This window comes from Oncorhynchus clarkii, chromosome 1 (genome assembly GCF_045791955.1).
Source record: "Oncorhynchus clarkii lewisi isolate Uvic-CL-2024 chromosome 1, UVic_Ocla_1.0, whole genome shotgun sequence".
NCBI lineage: Eukaryota > Metazoa > Chordata > Actinopteri > Salmoniformes > Salmonidae > Oncorhynchus > Oncorhynchus clarkii.
In genome coordinates, this window is record NC_092147.1 from 26,159,509 (window position 1) to 26,184,004 (window position 24,496).

Genomic DNA, 24,496 nt, shown 5'->3' on the forward strand with positions numbered 1-24,496 from the left:
GATGTACTGTTTGGATTCTTTACATACAATAGAAATAAGCGGAATAATTTTTATGTAATTAATTTCATTATTCTTTTGGCCAAATTTCATATACACAAATGTAAATTTACAAACAGAAAACCACATTTTCGTACCCTACAACAAGAAATTGAACTGTATTTTAAGACAGTTAAATGCTCTACTAACAAAAAAGCTGTTAGAATTGTAAGTATATGCATGTCCCTTAAGGTCCTTGTGTAATTGTAATGTGATATTGTACCCCCTAGCTCGATTGTCTATTGTTTGTAATCTATGTATGCTTGTGTTCCCTCATGTGATTTATGTATTGATTTGAAATTAATAAAAAAATAAATAAAAAAAAATTAAAAAAATAAAAAAATATTTAAAAAAAAAAAAGTCAATTGAACTCGACCAAAACAATGGAATTGCCATGGAAACACGTGGGGGAAAGAGCTGTGGGGGGAACGATACTGAGTCTCCTCATTGCCCCCCTGCAAAATTAGATGACATTTAGGCTATTGTTTATATGTGTATTTCACACTATGTTGAGGTAAAAATCAGAGTATATTGATTGTATGGGGATGTCAACCCTAACACATGCTCTTGTCATCGTTACCATCAACTGAATTACAGTTACAAACTAATTTGATTACAGCCACTGATTTCGGTATGCTAGCTGTGCTAACCAGCTTATGTGAACGGGAGTTAGCATTTAGTAGTCACTTCTTCTTAACCTGAATAGAGACCGCTTCTACATGTTATGCAACGAAAACAGCCAAACATATCCAAATTGGACTTACAGTGCATTCATTAAGAATTCAGAACCCTTCCATTTTCCACATTTTGTTACGTGACAGCTTTATTCTAAAATGGATTAAATAAAATGTTTTCCTCATCAATCTACACACAATAACCCATCATGACAAAGCGAAAAAGGTTTTTTTTTTTTGCACATTTTTAAAACTAAAACAGAAATACCTTATTAACATAAGCATTCAGACCCTTTGCTATGAGACTTAAAATTGAGCTCAGGTGCATCCTGTTTCCATTGATCATCCTTGAGATGTTTCTACAACTTGATTGGAGTCCACCGGTGGTAAATGTAATAGATTGGACATGATTTAGAAAGTCACACAACGGTCTATATAAAGTCCCACTGATGATAGTGCATGTCAGAGCAAAAACCAAGACATGAGATCAAAGGAATTGTCCATAGAGCTCCGAGACAGGATTGTGTCATGGCCCAGACCTGGGGAAGGGTACCAAAAAACTTTTCTGCAGCATTGAAGGTTCTTCCATTCTTAAAATGAAAGAAGTTTGGAACCACCAAGACTCTTCCTAGAGCTGGCCGCCCGACCAAACTGAGCAATCGGGGAGAAGGGCCTTGGTCAGGGAGGTGACGATGGTCACTCTGACAGAGCTGCAGAGTTCCTCTGTGGAGATGGGAGAACCTTCCAGAAAGACAACCATCTCTGCAGCTCTTCACCAATCAGGCCTTTATGGTAGAATGGTCAGACGGAAGTCTCTCCTCAGTAAAAGGCACATGACAGCCTGCTTGTAATTTGCCAAAAGGCACCTAAAGGACTCTTAGACCATGAGAAACAAGATTCTCAGGCCTGATGAAACCAAGATTGAACTCTTTGGCCTAAATGCCAAGTGTCACGTCTGGAGGAAACCTGGCACCAGATTCACTATATAAATAAACACCCTTGCACAGAAGTACTTTTGCCGCCATATTTTTATTTGATAGAGGTTAGGTTTTTCAGTTTAGCCTTCTGGCCTACTCTACGTGACAAAGGGTATGGTTACATTTGTCTCACAAATAGATTTAGTCTCCGGACTCTAGCAATACTTTTGGATTCAGAGACCCACCTTTCTTTGCCAATGCTTGTAAATCCCTTCATAAGATCATCAAGAACAATAGAAAATAACAACACATGATTTTGCAACTCACTTTCATATTGCATTTACAGGGTAATTATTTTATATAGAAATATACATGATATGATATACGTTGTTAATTGACAATTCACTTGTTTCTCACAATCAAAGTGGCAATGCCTTTAACATCCCTTATTCTGTCTGCATCAAAGTCGACCATCAGTTTTCTCAGGCCTGCTCGGGTGGGCTTGAAGGACAACTTGACCTTGACCTCTTGACCTGGTCCAATGTCATCTCTGTAGGAGGAAAGAGATCGTTTCACTACAAGCACACATAGTTCTTTCAACTCAGTCTTGCTCTGTTCCACTAACGGTTAAAATACTACCGGAGGTCTCCTGCTGTGTTCAATGAGGCCATGTCAAACATGTCACGCTATACTGAACAAAAATATAAACGCAACATGGAAAGCGTTGGTCCCATGTTTCATGAGCTAAAATAAAAGATCCCAGCATTTTTCCATATGCACAAAAAGCTTATTTCTCTCAAATTTTGGGCACTAATTTGTTTACATAACTGTTAGTGAACATTTGGCCTTTGTCCAGATAATCTACCTGACAGGTGTGGAATATCAAAAACATGATTAAACATCAGGATCATTACACAGGTGCGCTTTGTGCTGGGGACAATAAAAGGCATTAAAATGTGCAGTTTTGTCACACAACACAATGCCACAGATGCCTCAAGTTTTGAGGGAGGGTGGAATTGGCATGCTGACTGCAGGAATGTCCACCAGAGCTGTTGCTAGAGAATTGAATGTTCATTTCTTTACCATAAACTGCCTCCGTCTTTTTAGAGAATTTGGCAGTACTTCCAACCGGCCTCACAACCGCAGACCACATGTAACCACGCCAGCCCAGGACCTCCACATCCGGCTCCTTCACCTGTGTGATCGACTGAGACCAGCCACCTGGACAGCTGATTGAACTGAGGAGTGTTTCTGTCTGTAATAAAGTACTTTTGTGGGTAAAAACTCATTCTGATTGGGTGGGCCTGGTTTCCCAGTGGGTGGGCCTGGCTCCCAAGTGGGTGGGCCTCTGTCCTCCCAAGCCACCAATGGTCGTGCCCCTGGCTAGTCATGTGAAGTCCAGAGATTAGGGCCTAATTAATTTATTTCATTTGACTGATTTCTTTAAATTAACTAACTGTAACAGTAAAATCCTTTAAATTGTTGCATGTTGCGTTTAGATTTTTGTTCAGTGTATTTTAACACCTCTTGCAAAAACCTGCTCATTCAGAAACATTATCTGGTAATAGAAACTTTTTTGTAGTCATATATTTCTGGGAAAGACCACACAAATTGTTTAACATTCAGGTCTGCTGGAATTGTAAACTCGATTAGCTGCCAGAAATTACAGTTGTGGCTATGTGCTGCTTAGGCTTGGGTGATATACTGTACCTTTTATACCGTATGCCAGGGTATTTCAAAATACAGATGGTATGATTTTCAATACTCCCTTGAAAAAGTGTTTATTGGGTTTGGGGAAACTCATACGCCACTGCTTATAAATTAAGTATGACTATAAGAAATCTAAGATGTGTCAAATAAATGATTCATCTCAGGGCACCAGCTATGCATTTTGTTTGCTAACTGGCTAGCTATGTGGCTAGATGTCAAAATCAAGCTTCTTGTTTACAGCAGAGACATTCAATCCCCTCTTGGATCAAGATCCCTGCTGCCTACATTTGTATTTTTTTAAATACCGCCCCTTGTGTGCATGCACATTCGGTAATACCACAGATGGAACAATGAGCAGGATATTTCACCGGATGTATAAATGTGAAGCATTCGGTTGGTGTTTCCACTCACTACCAAATATGGTGATGAGAGGAAGCCCAGTGGCCGGCAGTGGGAGAAGATGGAGCGAGATGGATTTTTGCCGACATTCTGTACATTTTCTCATCTATAAAACATTTGATCTCCATACAGTTTAATGTTTCCAAAACTAAAATGTGTAACAAACCGAGTGGACTGCATTTTGTAGACTTTACCCTTTGCCAAAGTTTCAAAAATTGCATTGTTTAGAAGGAGTGCAAGGGCGAATTGAGTATTTCACACGCCTATTTCACAGAGTCGGAATTCCCTAACGGAAATATGCAAATAAATGCTAGAACACACCAATAGGATCTCACTAGCTCATGCTTGGCTCTGCCCACCTTGCTTGTTCGGCCCACTATGATTCAGTTCTAGTCTATCTTGGGTTATTTATAAAAAATCTTTGGTAATACCGTATACCCCAGTATGGTACAGAAACTATATGACTGCCCAACCCTGGTGCTGCTATGAAAATGTGGATTTTTTTTTCTCACACTTGAGCTACATGAGATGACCAAAAAATGAGGTAGGCTAGGTCCTTCCAGGAAGTGTGATGTTTTGTCAAAGAATGTTAAATTCACCCAGGCGGCCAGCAGAGATATTATCCTGTGTTTAGTCTGAGGGCATATGTTTACACTGGCATCTCTTTTTGGAGGTTATGTGTGGTAACATTTGGCCTGTGGTCCTAGAGAGCCATGCTGGGGCGGTTTAATCATCGTTGGCCTGGGATGAGGAGGATATGTCAGGCTCTCTCTTTGTCTTTTTAAGGGAGGTGGAGCGAGAGAAAAGCAGATCTTGTTATTTTTACTCATGCAATTGCCGTCAGACTATGTCCTTGCTGAGGAATTTACAGTGGCAGCCAAAAGCTCTCTGAGATGCTACCCCCTCTAAATCTGCAGCTGCTGCACAGGGTGTGAGATCTTAAAGAGCCCTGGGTTTTAAAGAGTTTCAGGTCTACGTACATTCTCTCATTGCTGAAAAAGCGAATACAAATTCAATGAAGATTGGATCTCCTCTCTCACATACAACACACAGAGATACTTACGGTGCTTGGATCTCCCGCGCTGCTGTCAGACCTGCCCCCTCCACAGTAAACACGCCCCCTCTGAGGGTAATAGGCAGTGGATTGGTGAAGCTAATGTGGGCAATCAATTTCCGAGATACAACTGCATCTCCCACTACCTGGGGAAAGAACATGGACAGTGTAGGCATCGTCAGAAATGATCATTTCAGTAACAAACAACCTTAAATCAAAATACTATAAACCATTGTTTGCACTTGAACATATCCATTCTCATGACCAATAGTACTCAATTTAAGCATTGCTTCACCAGAGCCATTTCCAGTTCCAGATAGTACCTTGACATGGAGCTGAGGCATGCTCAGTTGGATGTTGACCTCTTGTAAGACGACTTCGGGCTGGCCGCTGACCTGGAGTAGTGCTGTGACCCTGATCAGGTTATGCTCAGACACACATGCCCCGTAGTGATCGTACCGTAGCCGCAGCACTTCCTTATGAGCTGTGAGAATAATAGGGATGAGAGGAGAAAGTATGTTATTGTATTGTTTCACACTTTTTCCATGGTATAGTTTTGCACTGTTAACTTGGTTCCTAAACATACAAGAACACCAGGGGTCAGACTGACCCAGTGCCACTAAAAAATAAATCAAACACAGGGTCTCACACTAGTTCAAAAGTTTGATTGTGTGATGGCAGTTGAGGCCCACCTTTCTGGGCTGGCACGGTCAGGCTGGCAGTCTTCCTATGGCACTCCCCCCGGTGGAGGCTGTTGTAGGTGACAGCGTTGGACGTCACAGTCAGCTGGGCTGGGGTGTCCTCTCCACCGACGTTGTGCACCTCCACTATCACATCAAAGTCTGTCCCCAGGATGGCCTGGGCGTGTTTGATCTTCAGCTCCAGCTGCCCTGGTGCTCCATTCGGCTGCGTTACCCGCCGTCCTGCCTTCTCATACACCTCACGCTCCTTCACTGAACCTGGTAGAAAGGAAGGAGGATGTCATACTGTTCAATTAACGGTGTGTTCGTGTGGTATGTGTCCAAAGTGACACCCTTCCCTTGGGGGTATTTGTAGTGTGTAACAGTCTACTGTACTCTTTAGGTTCTCTTCCCATCTGTGCTAGTATTTGTGCAGGTGTGAACATTACAGTATGTTTGTTTAAGGGAAGGAAGTGAATACCTTCGGGGTATTTGTAATGTTTAGTGATGTCCTCTCTGTAGTCTCCGTACACACTCTTGGTGCTGATGTTTTGGCCCACTGTATTCTGGTTGAGGGAAACTTGTGAGCGTTGGCCATCTGGGTAGACGATCCAGGTGACCAGGTCTGCGTTCACCTCAGAGAACACGAAGGCTGCATCATACTTCATCCCCACATCACCGTCCCTCACCGCCTTGACTGGACAGGGCCCACAACAGTACACCCCTGAGAAGGAGGAGATAGGGATGAGGGCAAGAAAAACTACTATACAGAAAAACATGTATGAAATGTAACTTCCTGTAGTAGCCCAACCATAGAAAAATAGATTTTTAAAGGGAATAGTAAACCAAGACTGCTCATGAATATGAAGTGGGACAGTACCATCACTCCTCTCCTGTGGGGTGGGATCCAGAGCTTGCCACCCATCATAGCCTTTAGGAAGATCCTCCCTGTCCATCCAGGACTCCACCCAGCAATGGTAGTTCCTACACACACACACACAATCATACAGTGCTGATTCTGCATAATTCTAAGCTGATATCTAGAAGTGAAAGCAACATGAAAACTATAGAAGGTTGTGAGCCTTACCAGATCATGTCCTTCCTGCCTTCAGACACACTCTCCAGCTGCTCATCATACAGATAGTCCACATTCAGGTTGCCATCAGTGTCATGGGCAGAAGAGTAGTTTGTAACTGGGCGAGTGGGTATGCCCAGACAGCGAAGAACTGTGTGATGGGTGAGCGAAAGGAACCAATCAGCAAACAGCATATAGTCTGTTTATAGCTTAATATACTGTAGCTGAATGAAATATTTGATAGTGCAAATATAGAACCAGAGAGTGTTAGGAAATTAGCTGAGAGAGAGCCATCTTGTGTCAGTGTGTTGTCTCCTATGTTTTTATTTCATTTTTGTTTCACCTTTATTTAACCAGTTAGGCCAGTTGAGAACAAGTTCTCATTTACAACTGCGACCTGGCCAAGATGAGGCAAAGCATTGCGACACAAACAACAACACAGAGTTACACATGGAATAAACAAACGTACAGTCAATAACACAATAGGAAAACAATCTATAGACAGTGTGTGCAAATGAGGTAAGATTAGGGAGGTAAGGTAATAAATAGGCCATAGTGGTGAAGTAATTACAATTTAGCAATTAAACACTGGAGTGATAGATGTGCAGAAGATGAATGTGGAAGTAGAGATACTGGGGTGCAAAGGAGCAAAATAATAATAATAAATAATATGGGGATGAGGTAGTTGGATGGGCTATTTACAGATGGGCTATTTACAGATGGGCTATTTACAGATGGGCTATTTACAGATGGGCTATGTACAGGTGCAGTGATCTGTGAGATGCTCTGACAGCTAATGCCTAAAGTTAGTGAGAAAGAATAGAGTCTCAAGCTTCAGTGATTTTTGCAATTCGTTCCAGTCATTGGCAGCAGAGAATTGGAAGGAAAGGCGGCCAAAGGGGGAATAGGCTTTGGGGGTGACCAGTGAAATATACCGCTGGAGCGCGTGCTACGGGTGGGTGCTGCTATGGTGACCAGTGAGCTGAGATAAGGCGGGGCTTTACCTAGCAAAGACTTATAGATGACCTGGAGCCAGTGGGTTTGGCAACGAATATGAAGCGAGGGCCAGCCAACAAGAGCCAGCCAACGAGAGCATACAGGTCGCAGTGGTGGGTAGTATATGGGGCTTTGGTGACAAAACGGATGGCACTGTGATAGACTGCATCCAATTTGCTGAGTAGAGTGTTGGAGGCTATTTTATAAATGACATCGCCGAAGTCAAGGATCAATAGGATAGTCAGCTTTACGAGGGTATGTTTGCCAGCATGAGTGAAGGATCCTTTGTTGCAAAAATAGGAAGCCGATTCTAGATTTAATTTTGGATTGGAGGTACTTAATGTGAGTCTGGAAGGAGAGTTTACAATCTAACCAGATACCTAGGTATTTGTAATTGTCCACATATGTGTCTCTCACTTGTACAGGCTACGCCTGAGAACACCCAGCACTGTCCGTAGCGCACCCTCTGTGCCCCGGCCTCACTCCAGCGCCTGAGGATGGGCACACTGCCAGTCCAACGTGTGGGCGGCACCCCGTCATCGTACTTCCCGTCCCAACGGCCTGACACCACGCCAAGGTCATCATTAGCATTCACCTGCACAGGTGTAGAGCAGGTAGGTTAATTACTGTGAGATTATAACTATTCTCAATGTGTAGAAATAATGAAGTTATAGAGTGAACCTTACCATGGCAGTAATTGTCCTGCTCACGTACACTGGGTCTGCTCGGTTGGCTGTGTCCATCTCTGGGTTTGTCAGTGCAGCAGGTGAATTGTCCAGGATTTCAAAACAGATGTCCACCACATCTTGTTCAAACTATGAAAAATGACATGAGGGATTATACGTAAAAATATTATGAGAATGCATTAAGTGAGCTCATGATGACGTAGATACACATCTCAAACCAGTGTTAAAAATACATACATAGAATTGTTGATTGTGACTGTGACTCTATGTACTTTCTCCTCACCGGATGGAGACAATAAGCCATGCAGGTTGTTTGTCTGTCTCTTTCTCAATGTCTATGTGACTGTGTCTCTGTCTCTCTCGGATGAGAAAAACCCACGTTTGAGTGGTTGGCATTTTCACACATCCAGTGTAAAAATGTCTTACATCCACCAAAGACATTTCCTCTGCCAGCTGGTGCATGGTGTCTCCAAACGACACCAAGCTGTGACAATTCACACAGGCCACCATCAAGCCTACAGACTTGACAGAAACCACTGGCTGCCAACACCCACCCACATGCCCCGTTGTTAATCTTTCTGTTTGGAATGCCTCAGCTAGAACTGTGATTCAGGCTGCACATCACTGAGATCTGGTTCTCATTGGATCGATGGGTTGATAATGGGATCAACAGGTTTGGGCTCTCTACTCTATCTCAGCTGTGTTGGCTGTCTGTCCTTCAGAAGTGCTGTTTCTTTGCTACCTGTCCAAAGTTCCAGGGTAGTGAGGAAATCTGGTCCCAGGAACCCTGGTAAAGGAGGCCATTTTCATTCAGGATGTACTCCTCTAGCAGCTCCTCGTCAGGGAGGTACACAGAGTCAGCTGGGAGGGAGAAAAATAAAGACTCAGAGAAGAGTGAGGCATTCTTGTTGTAGTGATATCACACAACTGACAACTTTCATATAAGCAATCTGTTCCACTAATTTAATATTTTTCTATATGTTGTTATAATTTCATGTTCGGCTCAAATGTAATTCAAAGTAATCACAGGGACAGACACAAGTACACAACTGAAGACAGTATCTTCCCTGACTCTGACCTTCTGAGAGTGGCACCTTCCTGAGCCCTCCACCTTACCAAAAGAGCAAATAAAACAGGACAGGGTGCAGTGCCGCAACACTGAGCACTTTCAATACTTCTTTACTGATTCAACTAGTGTGTGTGTGCATGTGCACGCAGGACATGCATGTGTGAGCTCACCTTTGCACCAGGGGTTGAAGAGCAGGTAGAACGTCTCTGGTGTTGTCTTCTCCAGGATGTGTCCGTCAGGGGAGAGGAGCAGCACTGTCACGCTGTAGAGTCCCACAGGGGCGTCTGCTGGGCTGTGGATCGTCAGCAGCACCTCACTCTGAGCCCCCTGCTGGCGGAACCACCACTTGTCCCTGCCAGCACGGGCATCCAACACCTTCACCACCACCTCACCCTCCTTACCTAAACACACAAACAAAACCACACATATACTGGCAGTCAAAGCTGTTTTCCCAGACCATTTTATTTTTTATATCTGTCAATCATAACTAACTCCTCCTCCCACTGTGCAGTAGTATCCACTCTATTGCTGACTTAAGCTTATGGTCCTTGTCCTTGAGTTGCTTACCTAGATGCAAGATCATGGCTAGTTTGTGTTTAGGGGACAGGGTTGTGTGGCACTGCAAGGCAAGGGAGAAGGGCTGCCCCCGACGAACCAGCAGCCTTTCCACGTCCATCTCCTCTGTACGATGGGCATGGCTGTTCACCTGGCAAAGCAGGTCCATCCCCATAAATACACCTGGAACACAATGAAAGAAAAAGCATAGGGTTCAGTCACTTCTAATAAAAACCTATTCTACTGTATAGTTACAAATAATGAGTTCAAGAGGATGTTTTAGGGGGTAACCAAACCACACCTGTACTATTACTCTTGTAGATATTCATATTTATAGAGAGATCTCTAGTTTAGTCATATCAATCACAATTGTCCCATGTTGTACAGGTCAAATAAACCACAGAAAGGTCAGACAAGTCATCTATTTGAGCCTGACTATCAGTGTGAGTCATAAAATCAAGGACCCGACTTCATATTTATAGCAGCTACCGTCGGTAGACAACTCCACTCAAGCATGTGGCACTGTGTGAAAACATTAATATTGCTGTTTTGATATTAAAGGGTTATGACAATGATTGCCAGAAATGTATGTTAATCCTATATTGTAACAGTAGCGCGGGAGAAAGCTTTTTTTAAAGAACAGAGGTGAATAACAAAGTTTGATGCTTTTTGCAGATGCTCTTTATAAACCATCAAGTAATAAGTAAGTATAGACCTGGTTTGCCAGGTCAGATTGGCACAAAAGAGACCAATCTAAGCCATCAAACTGAAGTCATCTTTCAGCCATTCCTGAGGTTAGACACACTTGTGTGCCACATACTATGATCACACACAGAGACACAGACAGAAACAGACCAACTTTCATTTTTGACAAGGAGAAACACAGATCTACTGTATATTCTGTTTAAATGTAGAAATGTACACATTTGAGAATACACTTTGTCAGATAACACCTCTGCTCCATCCTCATATTTGTATGATTAGCGCATGTGAGCCTGTTGGTCTCATGCTCTCCTGGTATGCATTGCTTAAATTAGAATGGTTGACCTTAACACACGGCTGTGAATTCATCCGGCAGCACATTTTTCACAGACATAGAAATTGCTTGTAATATTTGTCTCCTCTACTTCGGAGGGCACTACCAATGGTTTTAAAAATATGTGAAATAACGGTAAATCCCTTACCGTTTTGGTCAGTCATTCTCCACTCTTTGTGGTGAATAACTCCTCTGTGAATCTTCTCTTCTCTGCCGTGTAACCTCCTTTTATGATAAGTTTGACTCCTCTTTTGTCTTTTCACTCAGTCCTGAAGGTGTATGCCCCACTTTTCTATCCGTCTCCACCAGGACCCAGTATTTATACTGGAGAGGAACGGCCCTGTCCTAGTGCTCAAACACACATGTTCACCCATACACACCTCCCGTTCACTGTTCTCCCTGACCTCTGACATCACACTCTGTGGAGATCCAGAACAGAGGTGTACCCACAATCTATGCGTGCGTGTGTGTGTGTGTGTGTACGTGCGTGATTGGATGCGCGCCCATGCGTGTGTGCGTGTGTGTACAAGCTTGAGTTGGGAAGCACAAGCTCTGCCTACTTCAATATTTTACTTCCACTGAAAAAAGCATGAGAGCCCAAATATTTACTATAGTTTGTGTCAGCCGTGTGCGGGAACCTTTTTCTCCCACGGTGATCTAAGCTCAGACACTGTGTTCTCTGTTAAGCGGATAAAGGGTCCAGGGCATAGGGCACACTTGTAGTAATCCAACAGTTTTCCATTAAATGCTTTCCATACATGGCCACTTTTATTCTATATGTATAAAGCCTGAAAGTCACCAATTACAAAATATACAAGTTGAATAAGTTTACAGCATGATATACTTGAGAAGGAAAATACAATTTTGTTCAGCTGAATTGCAGTCCAGGATATTGACTGGAGCTATTTATCCTGGCACGTGGTAAAGCAAAACAATCAAACCCAAGCTGGTTTTAAATAAAAAAGTTAAACATCCATTTAAACAAACGTTTAACATCAACTATAGGACATCGATTACACCTCCAACACAGTGAAATCTGGGGCTCCTGAGTGGCTCAGCGGTCTAAAGCACTGCATCTCAGTGCTAGAGGCACTCAGTTCCAGGCTGTATCACAACTGGCTGTGATTGGGAGTCCCATAGGGTGAGGCACAATTGGCCCAGTGTTGTCCAGTTTATGGGTAGGCTGTCATTGTAAAAAAATATTTGTTCTTAACTGACTTGCTTAGTTAATTAAAAAGCTGAACATGTATTTATACTGAAATTATGTGAAAAGTGGGAAGGGTACTTCTACTAAAATACATTGTGTTGAAATATCATAACGGTGATCTTTTTACCTATCCATATGATGTCTCTATGTCCCAATGTTTTAAGAATAATAGTAAAAGCAAGAACGGAAATGTTTATACTGGAACGCATGCTGTTGAAATATCATCTCATGTATCATCTGTCCTTCAATGTCATGTCATGAGGGTCAACGCTCCAAGTTCAAGTCGTTATTACATTTGTGACACTCAACTTAAGTCCAAGTCATAGGATTCAAGTCCACCATTCTCCTACTAATATACAATATAGTAATAAAATATAATAGAGTACTTTTTGAGTGTGTACATGCTCACTATCAGTTGTACTTATTAGGCTGTGTGAAGTTACAATTTATGAGTAATTGAATGGTGAGTGCGTAAGAGGTACGTGTGTTTGCCAGCCAGACCGTGTGTCAGGAAGTCATATTCCAATATTGGAGTAAGGAGACACACTACAAGAGAAACAATATGAGGGAAATTTCTTCATCACCATGACAGCACCGAGCCTCCTTGCTACAGTGTGTGACATATTTGGTTAATTCTCAGTGACTATAAATAGGAAATGAGGCCTATGGAATTGCGTGAGTGGAAAGTGGAGGGAACAATAACATCTCTAACAATAACATCTCTAATCACTCTGATGGTAGCAGATTCTCACTGTGCTGTTACATCGCTTGGGTGGTGCTTGCTTTTGCTGACACACAGAAGCCCCTCTGTCCTGCTTACACAGGGGTCAAACAACCCGGTGATCATTCTGCCCCACCCAAAAGAGAGACTGAGGAATGCTGTGACAGTAAGATTTCGGGAAAATGGGGTGTCCACCGCTCACAGAACTTCTTCCACATAGCACCTAGGTGACGATGACAGTTGACCAGTATGACTAGTCACACACCACTACTATGTGACTCCCTTTTTGGGAGGTCAGAGAGGATATGAAAACAACATGGCAGTCTGTAAAGGTCAAGTCTGGTGTATAGTGATATACAGTCAGTGAGTGGATAAGCCAAGTTTTAATAAAATAATCACTGGTCCAAGTGTTCACACCAGGGGGAGCTATTAACTCTGCACTTGTGAAGGTGGTAAATTACCTTTTAATGGCATCAGACCGAGGCTCTGCATCTGTCCTCGTGCTCCTAGACCATAGTGCTGCTTTTGATACCATCGATCACCACATTCTTTTGGAGAGATTGGAAACCCAAATTGGTCAACACGGACAAGTTCTGGCCTGGTTTAGATGTTATCTGTCGGAAAGATATCTGTTTGTCTCTGTGAATGGTTTGTCCTCTGACAAATCAACTGTACATTTCGGTGTTCCTCAAGGTTCCGTTTTAGGACCACTATTGTTTTCACTATATATTTTACCTCTTGGGGATGTCATTTGAAAACATAATGTTAACTTTCACTGCTATGCGGATGACACACAGTTGTACATTTCAATGAAACATGGTGAAGCCCCAAAATTGCCCTCGCTAGAAGCCTGTGCTTCAGACATAAGGAAGTGGATGGCTGCAAACTTTCTACTTTCAAACTCGGACAAAACAGAGATGCTTGTTCTAGGTCCCAAGAAACAAAGAGATCTTCTGTTGAATCTGACAATTAATCTTAATGGTTGTACAGTCGTCTCAAATTAAACTGTAAAGGACCTCGGCGTTACTCTGGACCCTGATCTCTCTTTTGACGAACATATCAAGACTGTTTCAAGGACAGCGTTTTTCCATCTACGTAACATTGCAAAAATCCGAAACTTTCTGTCCAAAAATGATGCAGAAAAATTAATCCATGCTTTTGTTACTTCTAGGTTAGACTACTGCAATGCTCTACTTTCCGGCTACCCGGATAAAGCGCTAAATAAACTTCAGTTAGTGCTAAATAAGGCTGCTAGAATCCTGACTAGAACCAAAAACTTTGATCATATTACTCCAGTGCTAGCCTCCCTACACTGGCTTCCTGTCAAGGCAAGGGCTGATTTCAAGGTTTTACTGCTAACCTACAAAGCATTACATGGGCTTGCTCCTACCTATCTCTCTGATTTGGTCCTGCCGAACATACCTACACGTACGCTACGGTCACAAGACGCAGGCCTCTTAATTGTACCTAGAATTTCTAAGCAAACAGCTGGAGGCAGGGCTTTCTCCTATAGAGCTCCATTTTTAAGGAATGGTCTACCTACCTATGTCAGAGACGCAAACTCAGTCTCAACCTTTAAGTCTTTACTGAAGACTCATCTCTTCAGTGGGTCATATGATTGAGTGTAGTCTGGCCCAGGAGTGTGAAGGTGAATGGAAAGGCTCTGGAGCAACGAACTGCCCTTGCTGTCTCTGCCTGGCCGGTTCCCCTCTTTCCACTGGGATTCTCTGCCTCTAACCCTATTACAGGGGCTGAGTCACTGGCTTACTGGTGCTCTTTCATGCCGTCCCTAGGAGGGGGTGCGTCACTTGAGTGGGTTGAGTCACTGATGTGATCTTCCTTTCTGGGTTGGCATCCCCCCTTGGGTTGTGCCGTGGCGGAGATCTTTGTGGGCTATACTCGGACTTGTCTCAGGATGGTAAGTTGGTGGTTGAAGATATCCCTCTAGTGGTGTGGGGGCTGTGCTTTGGCAAAGTGGGTGGGGTTATATCCTCCCTGTTTGGCCCTGTCCGGGGGTATCATCGGATGGGGCCACAGTATCTCCTGACCCTTCCTGTCTCAGCCTCCAGTATTTATGCTGCAGTAGTTTATGTGTCGGGGGGCTAGGGTCAGTTTGCTATATCTGGAGTACTTCTCCTGTCTTATCCGGTGTCCTGTGTGAATTTAAGTATGCTCTCTCTAATTCTCTCTTTCTCTCTTTCTTTCTCTCTCTTGGAGGACCAGAGCCCTCAGGACTACCTGGCATGATGACTCCTTGCTGTCCCCAGTCCACCTGGCCGTGCTGCAGCTCTAGTTTCAACTGTTCTGCCTGCGGCTATGGAATCCTGACCTGTTCACCGGACGTGCTACCTGTCCCAGACCTGCTGTTTTCAACTCTCTAGAGACAGCAGGAGTGGTAGAGATACTTTTAATAATCGGATATGAAAAGCCACTCGACATTTACTCCTGAGGTGCTGACTTGCTGCACCCTCGCCAACTACTGTGATTATTATTATTTGACCATGCTGGTCATTTATGAACATTTGAACATCTTGGCCATGTTCTGTTATAATCTCCACCCGGCACAGCCAGAAGAGGACTGGTCACCCCTCATAGCCTGGTTCCTCTCTTTGTTTTCTTTCTAGGTTTTGGCCTTTCTATGGAGTTTTTCCTAGCCAACTTGCTTCAACACCTGCATTGCTTGCTGTTTGGGGTTTTAGGCTGGGTGTCTGTACAACACTTTGAGATATCAGCTGATGTACGAAGAACTATATAAATACATTTGATTTGATTTAACTCTCCTCAGACCGTCACTGAAACAATGCATCCCTCATCTTATTTTTCTCTCATGCTTGTGCAAACGCTGAGACATAAATACTCTTCTCCTGACAGAGCGGGAGTATTTTTGGAGCATAGCCCATCCTACCTTAGGAAGCATTGCTGCCTGTAGGCTGGTTGTGTAGACACACAGGGCAGGGACAACCCAGATCGAGTGACTCCCTGAAATTACACCCCAGGTGAGTCATGAATCCCCTCTTTCACTACAACAGTAACACTGAAGTAAGGACAGCGAGTCAGACACCTCTGTCAACATGTACACAGAGTATGAATAAGATATTTAAAGTTGTCTATGGTCCTCAGGAGGTCTTGTTCTTGCTCCTTCCTTCCCCCAAGTATGCAGCAGTGGCACTTGGAGACATCTCCATCAACACAGGCTGAGTGCGTGCTGCAGTGATGCCAGAAGGTCACATCAGGAGACAGAAACCTCTGCCTAGAGTTTGAAACCTCGTGCTAACATTAGCTAGCTACTAGGAATTATGCATGATAGCTAGCTGCTCATTTGCTTGCTTGCTTGCAGATAAACTTCCTTGTTTCATTATTTATTCAGTTGTTATTCGCCGTGCTATTATTACTAACTATCTTTTCAACTGTCTTACACAAAACTGTGTTCATATATGTTATAATCTTCTGATACATGAACATCAGGATGTCCGAGTGGTCTAAGGTGCTGCGTTCAGGACGCAGTCTCGCCTGGAGGCGTGGGTTCAAATCCCACTTCTGACATTACTTTTAGGAAATGTAATTGTAATTTTGTAGGTATCAGAAAAAGATACTGTTAACTAACCAGAAGTTAATCTACACCCACTAGTTACATGTGGTACTAGGCTATTTGTTATTTTGTCTCAACGTTAGATTTGGCCCTATGTGCGCGTGACAGACAACTGTGGAAAAACTAGCTCCGACTGGAAAAATCATTTTGAACAGTCATCCAACTCGGAATTCCAAGTCGGAAACTCGGACCGACGTCATGATTTGACCTAGTTTTTTTCAAAGTTCCCATGCCGTGTTCAAAACTACTGTGAATTCTAAAAAAATACGAGGTCAAATCATGAAGTCAGAGATCTTCAGGTCAGAAAGTCGGAGCTCTAGAAAGAGTAGAAAGAGGCCAGAGTTCCCGAGTTGGAATTACGAGTTGGATTACCATTCAAATAGTTTTTTCCCGGGTTCCCAGTTGTTCTGAACGCACTGAAGTCGACCCAGTTCCCAGTTGTTCTGAACGCACTGAAGTCGACCCAGTTCCCAGTTGTTCTGAACGCACTGAAGTCGGCCCAGTTCCCAGTTGTTTACAACGCACTGAAGTCGGCCCAGTTCCCAGTTGTTTAGAACGCACTGAAGTCGGCCCAGTTCCAAGTTGTTTAGAACGCACTGAAGTCGGCCCAGTTCCCAGTTGTTTACAACGCACTGAAGTCGGCCCAGTTCCAAGTTGTTTAGAACGCACTGAAGTCGGCCCAGTTCCAAGTTGTTTAGAACGCACTGAAGTCGCCCCAGTTCCAAGTTGTTCTGAACGCACTGAAGTCGGCCCAGTTCCCAGTTGTTTACAACGCACTGAAGTCGGCCCAGTTCCAAGTTGTTCTGAAGGTGTCACCAGATGTCTTGAAAGCACCAAAGGTAATGTCAGAGTAGCAAACATAGTACAGTATGAAGATAGACTTAAACTGCTTCTACAATAGAAATCCCCAATCACACTTGTAGGCGGTGTCATGGTGACATTGGCTAGCTGAACTAGAAATAGAAATATGTCATCAGGTCTAACGGGGTCATGGCTGGAAGGGATCCAGTTTTTGTCAAACTAACGTCAGATTTGATGCTTCATAGCAGGTAAGGAGAATTAACATCTTGAGTTAGGAGAATAGTTTAAGGTTAGGAAAATGGTTAGGTTCGACATTAATTTGACAAAAGCTAGATCCCTTCGAGCCATGACGGTCGTATCTCGCCGACCTGCGCATGTGCATGTCGTCAAATCAAAGGCACTTTTGATTTCAAGTTGTTTTTGATCAAAATGAAAACATGTCAGTTTGTCACTTTCATGAGGTTGGAGTAATAACATGTTCAACTACTTAAGACATTGTATCAAATCTAATTTGTGCCTTTAGATTTTGAGAAAATTAATAACTAAGGAAGATTTTTTCACGTCTCTCATGGACTTCTGTTTGGCATTGAGGGATTCTGTATAATTGGATAATGGACTTTCTGTTCGATCGAGTCATACGGGTGAGGGAGGGGTCAGAATTGTCAGTGAAATAATCTGTCTGTAAACAATTGTTGGAAAAATGACTTATGTCATGCACAAAGTAGATGTCCTAACCGACTTGCCAAAACTGGTTTGTTAACAAGAAATTTATGGAGTGGTTGAAAAACGAGTTTTAATGATTCCAACCTAAGTGTATGTAAACTTCAGACTTCAACTGTGAAGTCATGAGTAATGCAAGATATATAAACATTATTAAAGTGGCATTATTAAAGTGATCCATTTATTAAAGTGGCCAATGACTTCAAGTTTGTATGTACTGTAGGCTGCAGCCTCTCTGTGTTAGTTACGGGTGGTTGTTGTCCTTGATGTGACATCGGATGCTGCAAGTGTCCTGGAGGGCAAGTAGCTTGACCCCGGTGATGCGTTGTGCAGACCGCACCACCCTCTGGAGAGCCTTGCAGTTGTGGGCGGTGCAGTTGCCTTACTAGGTGGTGATACAGCCCAACAGGATGCTCTCAATTGTGCATCTGTAAAAGTTTGTGAGGATGTTAGGTAACAAAACAAATTTCTTCAGCCTCCTGTCTGTCTGGGTGGACCATTTCAGTTTGTCTGATGTGTACGCTGAGGAACTTAAAACTTTCCACCTTCTCCACTGCTGTCCCATCGATGTGGATAAGGGGGTGCTCCCTCTGCTGTTTCCTGAAGTCCACAATCATCTCCTTTGTTTTGTTGACGTTGAGTGAGAGGTTGTTTTCCTGACACCACACTCACTTCGAGTGCCCTCACCTCCTACCAGTAGGCTGTCTTGTCATTGCTGGTAATCAAGCCCACTACTGTTGTGTCATCTGCAAACCTGATGATTGAGTTGATGGCGTGCATGGCCACGCAGTCATGGTTGAACAGGGAGTACAGGAGGGGTCTGAGCACGCACCCTTTTGGGCTTTTGGAGTTTTGAGGATCAGCGAAGTGGAGATGTAGTTTCCTACCTTCACCACCTGGGGGCGGTTACCAATTATTTTGGTAACCAGTTTATAATAGCAATAGGGCACCTCAGGGGTTTGTGGTGCGTAAGAACAGCCCTTAGCCGTGGTATATTGGCCATATACCACACCCCCTCGTGCCTTATTGCTTAATTGTACCACTTGTCAGGTAGACTCGTTCATCAACTGTAATGCATTGGTCTGTGTTACAGTGAGGCTGCACCTGCAGAGGAGCCAGATGAGCTAAGGTAGTTGTCTATTATTACGAAGCTTCAGGCAAACCAGTTCGTTCCTCCTTCTATGCTTCCAGTGTGAAAAAAAGAAAAACATATTTACACTGAATTTAGAGACTACAGTACTATAAAGCTGTTTTTCTGGCCTTATAGCCAACATCAGAGACCGTGGATAGATGGAGTCAGGTCCAGTGCTTAAACAAAACAGATGAATACCCACTTAGAGTTGGCTTTATAGCTTAACCCTAATGGATCAGTTCTTCCTCTTTCTGTGCCGTGTTAGACAGGGCCTCCTTGGAGTGGATTTAGCTGTTTGTTTCAATGTATCACACTCCACAGTCACCTGGGTAGAATGTGTCACCTGGGTAAACTACCTTTACTTCATGCTAGGATCGCTTCCAATTTGGCTCTAAAGTGTAACTGTTAATGAGCTGATGCCCCTCTGTTTCAGGAACACATCCCCACATACCAGAGTAATACTGGACTGTACTGAATGAAATACTTATGGTAGAGAAATTAACATTAAATTATCTGGCAACAGCTTTGGTGGACATTCCTGCAGTCAGCATGCCAATTGCAAACTCCGTCAAAACTTGAGGCATCTGTGGCATTGTTTTGTGTGACAAAACTGCACATTTTAGAGTGGCCTTTTATTGTCCCCAGCACAAGGTCCACCTGTGTAATGATCATGAAATCAGCTTCTTGATATGCTACACCTGTCAGGTGGATGAATTATCTTGGCAAAGGAGAAATGCTAACTAACAGGGATTGTAAACACATTTGTGCACAAACTTTGAGACAAATAAGCATTTTGTGTATATGGAACATTTCTGGGATGTTTTATTTTAGCTCATGAAATATTGGACCAACACTTTACAGGGTTGCATTTATATTTATATTTTTGTACAGTATAGATGAGGTAATGCGCTGAGAGCGCACACGATGACAGACTTTATAGTTACTTTGCGCTCTAGTTTCCCTCTTGACATGTTCTGAATCAGACTGTCTCCATACCACTGTAAAGGTCCACCTCATCTTGATTCAGAACAGTTGTAAAGCTACTGGGCTGTGGAGGCAGTGGAAAGGTGGGGTAATCATCAGTGGAGGTGGGCTCTGGCACATTGAGAGTCTGACATGTCAAGGCAGATCACTATACTGTGAGGGTACACTTTGGCTGATGTGCTGGAGTTCATGAATGTGCTTCCAATGTCAGAGAGGTTCTTAAGGCTTTGTGCAAATTCTTCGCAAGGCAGGGGGAGTGGTACTGGGCAGTAGAGGTCACTTACAATCCCTCACCTCAGCACACCTTCTTTACAGAGGGACATGTCCTTTCTGGGCGCCAGTGGGTGGCTTTATGTTTGAGATCTCCACAGTATTGATGGGTTTAGAACTTAAACACATGGTGCATGGTGGGACGTGCTAGGTCTGGGGTAAAGAAGTTTTGCTCTGCGTGGGAGGGACAGTCTTGCATCCCATTTTGATGTAGTTTGCTAGTGTACAGCAAACCAATAAGGTGATTACACTGTCCTTGTCCAGCTTTGCAGTTGAACTATGACTTTTCAATGAAGGGACTCTCGGGCAGTGATGCCAATTTAGCAATTTTGTTGCTAGATTTAGCAACTTTTCAGAGTACCCTGGCAAAACAGAATTCAAACAGCGCCTAGCAACAAATAAAGCTACTTTTAAATATATATTTGGAACTTTTAGCAACTTTTGAAAAGTGACTCAAAACGCTAAAATGCACTCATTTCCCCTCTAAATTACACAAAAACGATTTTCTCTGTCACGACACACGTCCTGGCAGCAAAAGTGCATTGTGAGTGACGTCAGCAGCAGGCGCTCAGCTCTTGCACAGGCAGCAGCAGGCCAGCAGCAATTTCAGCAAAATAAAAATCATTGTTGACTGACTGCAGCAGCAGTAATATGCGTTCGACGAGACAAACCCAAAGAATATAGTTGCTCACAAATGTTTGATCTTGAACAGAACTGAAAACATCAATCAACATGTCTCAATCAAAATTGTACAGCCAGAAGTACAGAAAAGAGTGGGAGTCTGTACCTGAATTTAAAGGGTGGCTGAAGCCAGTAATTGGGGATGATTGTCGGGCATTCTGTGCATACTGCAGATCAGATATGCTTGCAAAAATGTATGACATCAAAAAACATTGTGCTACAGCAAAGCATACAAATAAATCAAAACCGTACAACCCCACAACTCAGTCTACATTACCACAGTTGATTAAGAAAGTGGATGACTGGAAAAGTGCAGAAGCTACTATGGCAATGGCCACTGCAGAGCATTGTTCGCTGCTAGCATGCGACCATTTAGGTATGGCTTGCAAAGCTGCCTTTTCAGATTCTGTGGCAGCAACAAACTTCCAAATGCACCGCACCAAGTGCACAGAAATGATTAGGGGAGTACTGGCTCCTTATTTTCTCAAAAGGGTAACATCAGATGTGGGGGATGAGAAGTTCAGTCTCCTTTTGGATGAGTCCACTGATGTGAATTGGAGGGGGGCGATGCCAGATCAATAGCAAAGGCGGTAGTTGAATTTCTTGAGAAGTGTAACCTTAAAAAAGAGAATCTTCAGGCACTGATAATGCGTCCTTGATGACTGGGGTGCACAACGGGGTGCACATGATTTTAAAGGAAGAATGTGCATTGCCCAATTTGGTACTCATCCGCTGTATGTGCCAGTCTTTACAATTGGCTGTCTGTCGCAGCATCCAAAGAAACCATCCCTATGAGTGTTGAGTACTTAATCAGGGAAACCTACAACTGGTTTTCCATTTCCCCAAAACGGTGCGAGGCGTACCATGCCACCATTAATTGTGGCCAGAAACCCCTGCAGATCACCAAAGTGTGTGCCACACGTCGGCTATTGATTGAGCCTGCGGTAACTCATATATTGAGCCAGTGGGAAGAACTGAAACTCCACTTTGAGTTGACCAAGACCAGTGACCATTGCTACATGGACAAGACCAACTATGTCTACCTGACATTCTTGAAATCAATCCTGTCTGACGTATAAGTTGCAGTGAAGTCATTTGAGGGAGAGCAAACAGATCCTGTCAAGCTTTTGGACAATCTGGTACACCTCTTAACATCAATTTGCAGCAGAGTAGTCAACCCAATGGCAAAAATGGGTGTCCTGAAGGATGCCATTGATGGACATCACAGTCCATCACCATACCTTCGGTACCTTTTCGAGAGCACGGTGTACCAACTCAGTCTTACGCCAGAGGACAAAAAGGTCATTCGGGGACAGTGCATCAACTAAATTGTTGCTTTAAGCAAGGAGCTGCAAGCAAGGCTCCCAGACAACCTTGAAGCCTTGCGAAACATGGCCTTGTTCAGTGTTAAGGAAACACTAAAGCACAATAAGGGAACCACTGAAATGATTAAAGTAGCTGAGCTACTGGGATTCCCAATGGAGAAACATCCATCTGTTTAGGTGGGACTCAACTGAAAATACAGTTGAGTTTTGGAGTGAAGTCAATGACTACACGGACTCTTCCGGGTCAAATCCATTTAAAGAACTGTGCAAAGCTGCACTCGCTGTCCTCTCCTTGCCACACTCAAATAAGGAGTTTGAACGGCTGTTCAGCCTAATGAGTGTGGTCGAGTCAAAATTAACAAATAGAATGTCACTGCACACTCTCAACTCCATACTCCTGGTGCGGTATGGACTGAAGTGGCTGGTGATACCTGTTACCAGCATAAACTACCAAGTGAAGTTCTGCAGCAGTTTGGCACCATAGCAGCATACAGCTTTCAAACTTCTTGCGGATCATTGGGACGCTAGCGTCCCATCTGGCCAACATCCGGTGAAATTGCAGGGCGCGAAATTCGACATCTACCAATTATATGCATATCCTAGCATCTGGGCCTGAGTAGCAGGCAGTTTACTTTGGGCACGCTTTTCATCCGAATGTCAAAATACCGCCCCCTATCCCAAAGAAGTTAAGGCCACTCCGTCCTCTACTGCTGGTTCCAGCTCCGTGACAATGCAGTTGGACAGTGAAGATGAAGAGGATTTTCTTGCCAATCTATGATTCATCATATTTACAGTACGTATGCAAGGAGTGGATTTTCTGGAACTGGCGGAGACACACAGCTGATGGTGGCAGTGTGTACTGCAGTGTGTGCGAAAACATTGGCAATATCTGGAGGAAACCATTGAGCAGCTAGCCAGCCAAGCAGCGCAACAACCTGGAGAGAGCTGGAGAGAGATGCCTAGCGCACACATCATTATTTGAGTTAAGTTGCTTATTCAATAAGATAGCATATATACCTTGTTATTAGCCTGTACCTGTAATTGTTGATCAGTTAGGTAGCATGTTAACTAACTACCAATACACTGCTTAAAACTATAATGTTCAGAATGTGTAGGTTTACTAGTTAAAAATAAAATAACAAAATGTAATTGTGCAATAATGTGTAATTGTTCAATAATTCAATGTGTTGTTTAAAAATAAAAATGATCATATAAAAACGTGTTGTGTTTATATTACTTTTACAAATAAAATATATGATAATAAACAAACAAATCTAAACTAACAAATGTCAAATCATATTGTTTGCCGAGATGGCCAGTCAATTTGAGTAACGTTATTGTGTATTCTACGTAATGACGCAGTTTTACGTTATTACGTAATGACGTCATCACGCAATGACATCACAACGTCATTTTGCAACTTTTAGCAACAGATTGACCTGCCTCTAGCAACTTCCCCTGACAATTAGTTGGCAACACTGCTCTCAGGTGAAAGGTCCACCTGAAAGCACAGCAGCAAAAAAGGCATGTCGAGCAACAAAAGTAAAGCTGACATCAGGTTAGCCAAAGTAGACATAGATCAACGTTGTCACAGTTGGATATGAAAGATGTTTATGCACATATAATGGATTTTCAAGAGAGTTAATTATGATAGTAATCAAACACCAATGTAAAAATGTATTTGGGGGTAGATGTGTATCTCCACACACTACTTTTTAAGTACTGACCAAATATAGACTATAACACGACCTATAACATGAACGTCTAGTAACCCAAAGGTTGCGTGTTTGAATCTCATCACTGACCACTTTAGCATTTTAGCTAATTAGCAACTTTGCAACAACTTACTATTTGTTTGCTACATTGCAACTACTTAGCATGTTAGCTAACACTTCCCCAAACCTTAATCCGTTAACCTAACTCCTAACTAAGCCTTGGCTCCTGAGTGGCTCAGAGGTCTAAGGCACTGCATCTCAGTGCAAGAGGTGATTGCTATAGTACCGGGTTTGAATCCTGGCTGTATCACACCGTGATTGGGAGTCCAATAGGACGGCTCACAATTGGCCCAGTGTCATCTGAGTTTCACTGGAGTAGGTTGTCATTGTAACTGATTTGCCTAGTTAAATAAAGGTAATAAAAAAAACAAGCTAATTTTAGCATTAGCCATCTAGCTAATGTT

General features: G+C 43.1%; 1 protein-coding gene and 1 non-coding gene across 2 annotated transcripts; one reads left to right on the plus strand and one right to left on the minus strand.

Moving 5' to 3' along the window:
- Positions 1 to 841: 841 nt before the first annotated feature.
- On the minus strand, positions 842 to 11,303 carry LOC139415899 (protein-glutamine gamma-glutamyltransferase 2-like). The gene is made up of 13 exons (XM_071164059.1): positions 11,036 to 11,303; positions 9,864 to 10,034; positions 9,467 to 9,697; positions 8,970 to 9,088; positions 8,228 to 8,356; positions 7,959 to 8,136; positions 6,558 to 6,696; positions 6,351 to 6,454; positions 5,952 to 6,194; positions 5,483 to 5,749; positions 5,114 to 5,274; positions 4,800 to 4,936; positions 842 to 2,177 (listed from the first exon to the last, which is right to left on the minus strand). The coding sequence occupies exons 1-13, from the start codon at positions 11,049 to 11,051 to the stop codon at positions 2,030 to 2,032; spliced, it is 2,043 nt and encodes a 680-aa protein (XP_071020160.1). The 5' UTR covers positions 11,052 to 11,303; the 3' UTR covers positions 842 to 2,029.
- Positions 11,304 to 16,275: 4,972 nt separating this feature from the next.
- On the plus strand, positions 16,276 to 16,358 carry trnal-cag (transfer RNA leucine (anticodon CAG)). The gene has a single exon. It is a non-coding gene; the product is annotated as a tRNA-Leu (tRNA).
- Positions 16,359 to 24,496: the final 8,138 nt, after the last annotated feature.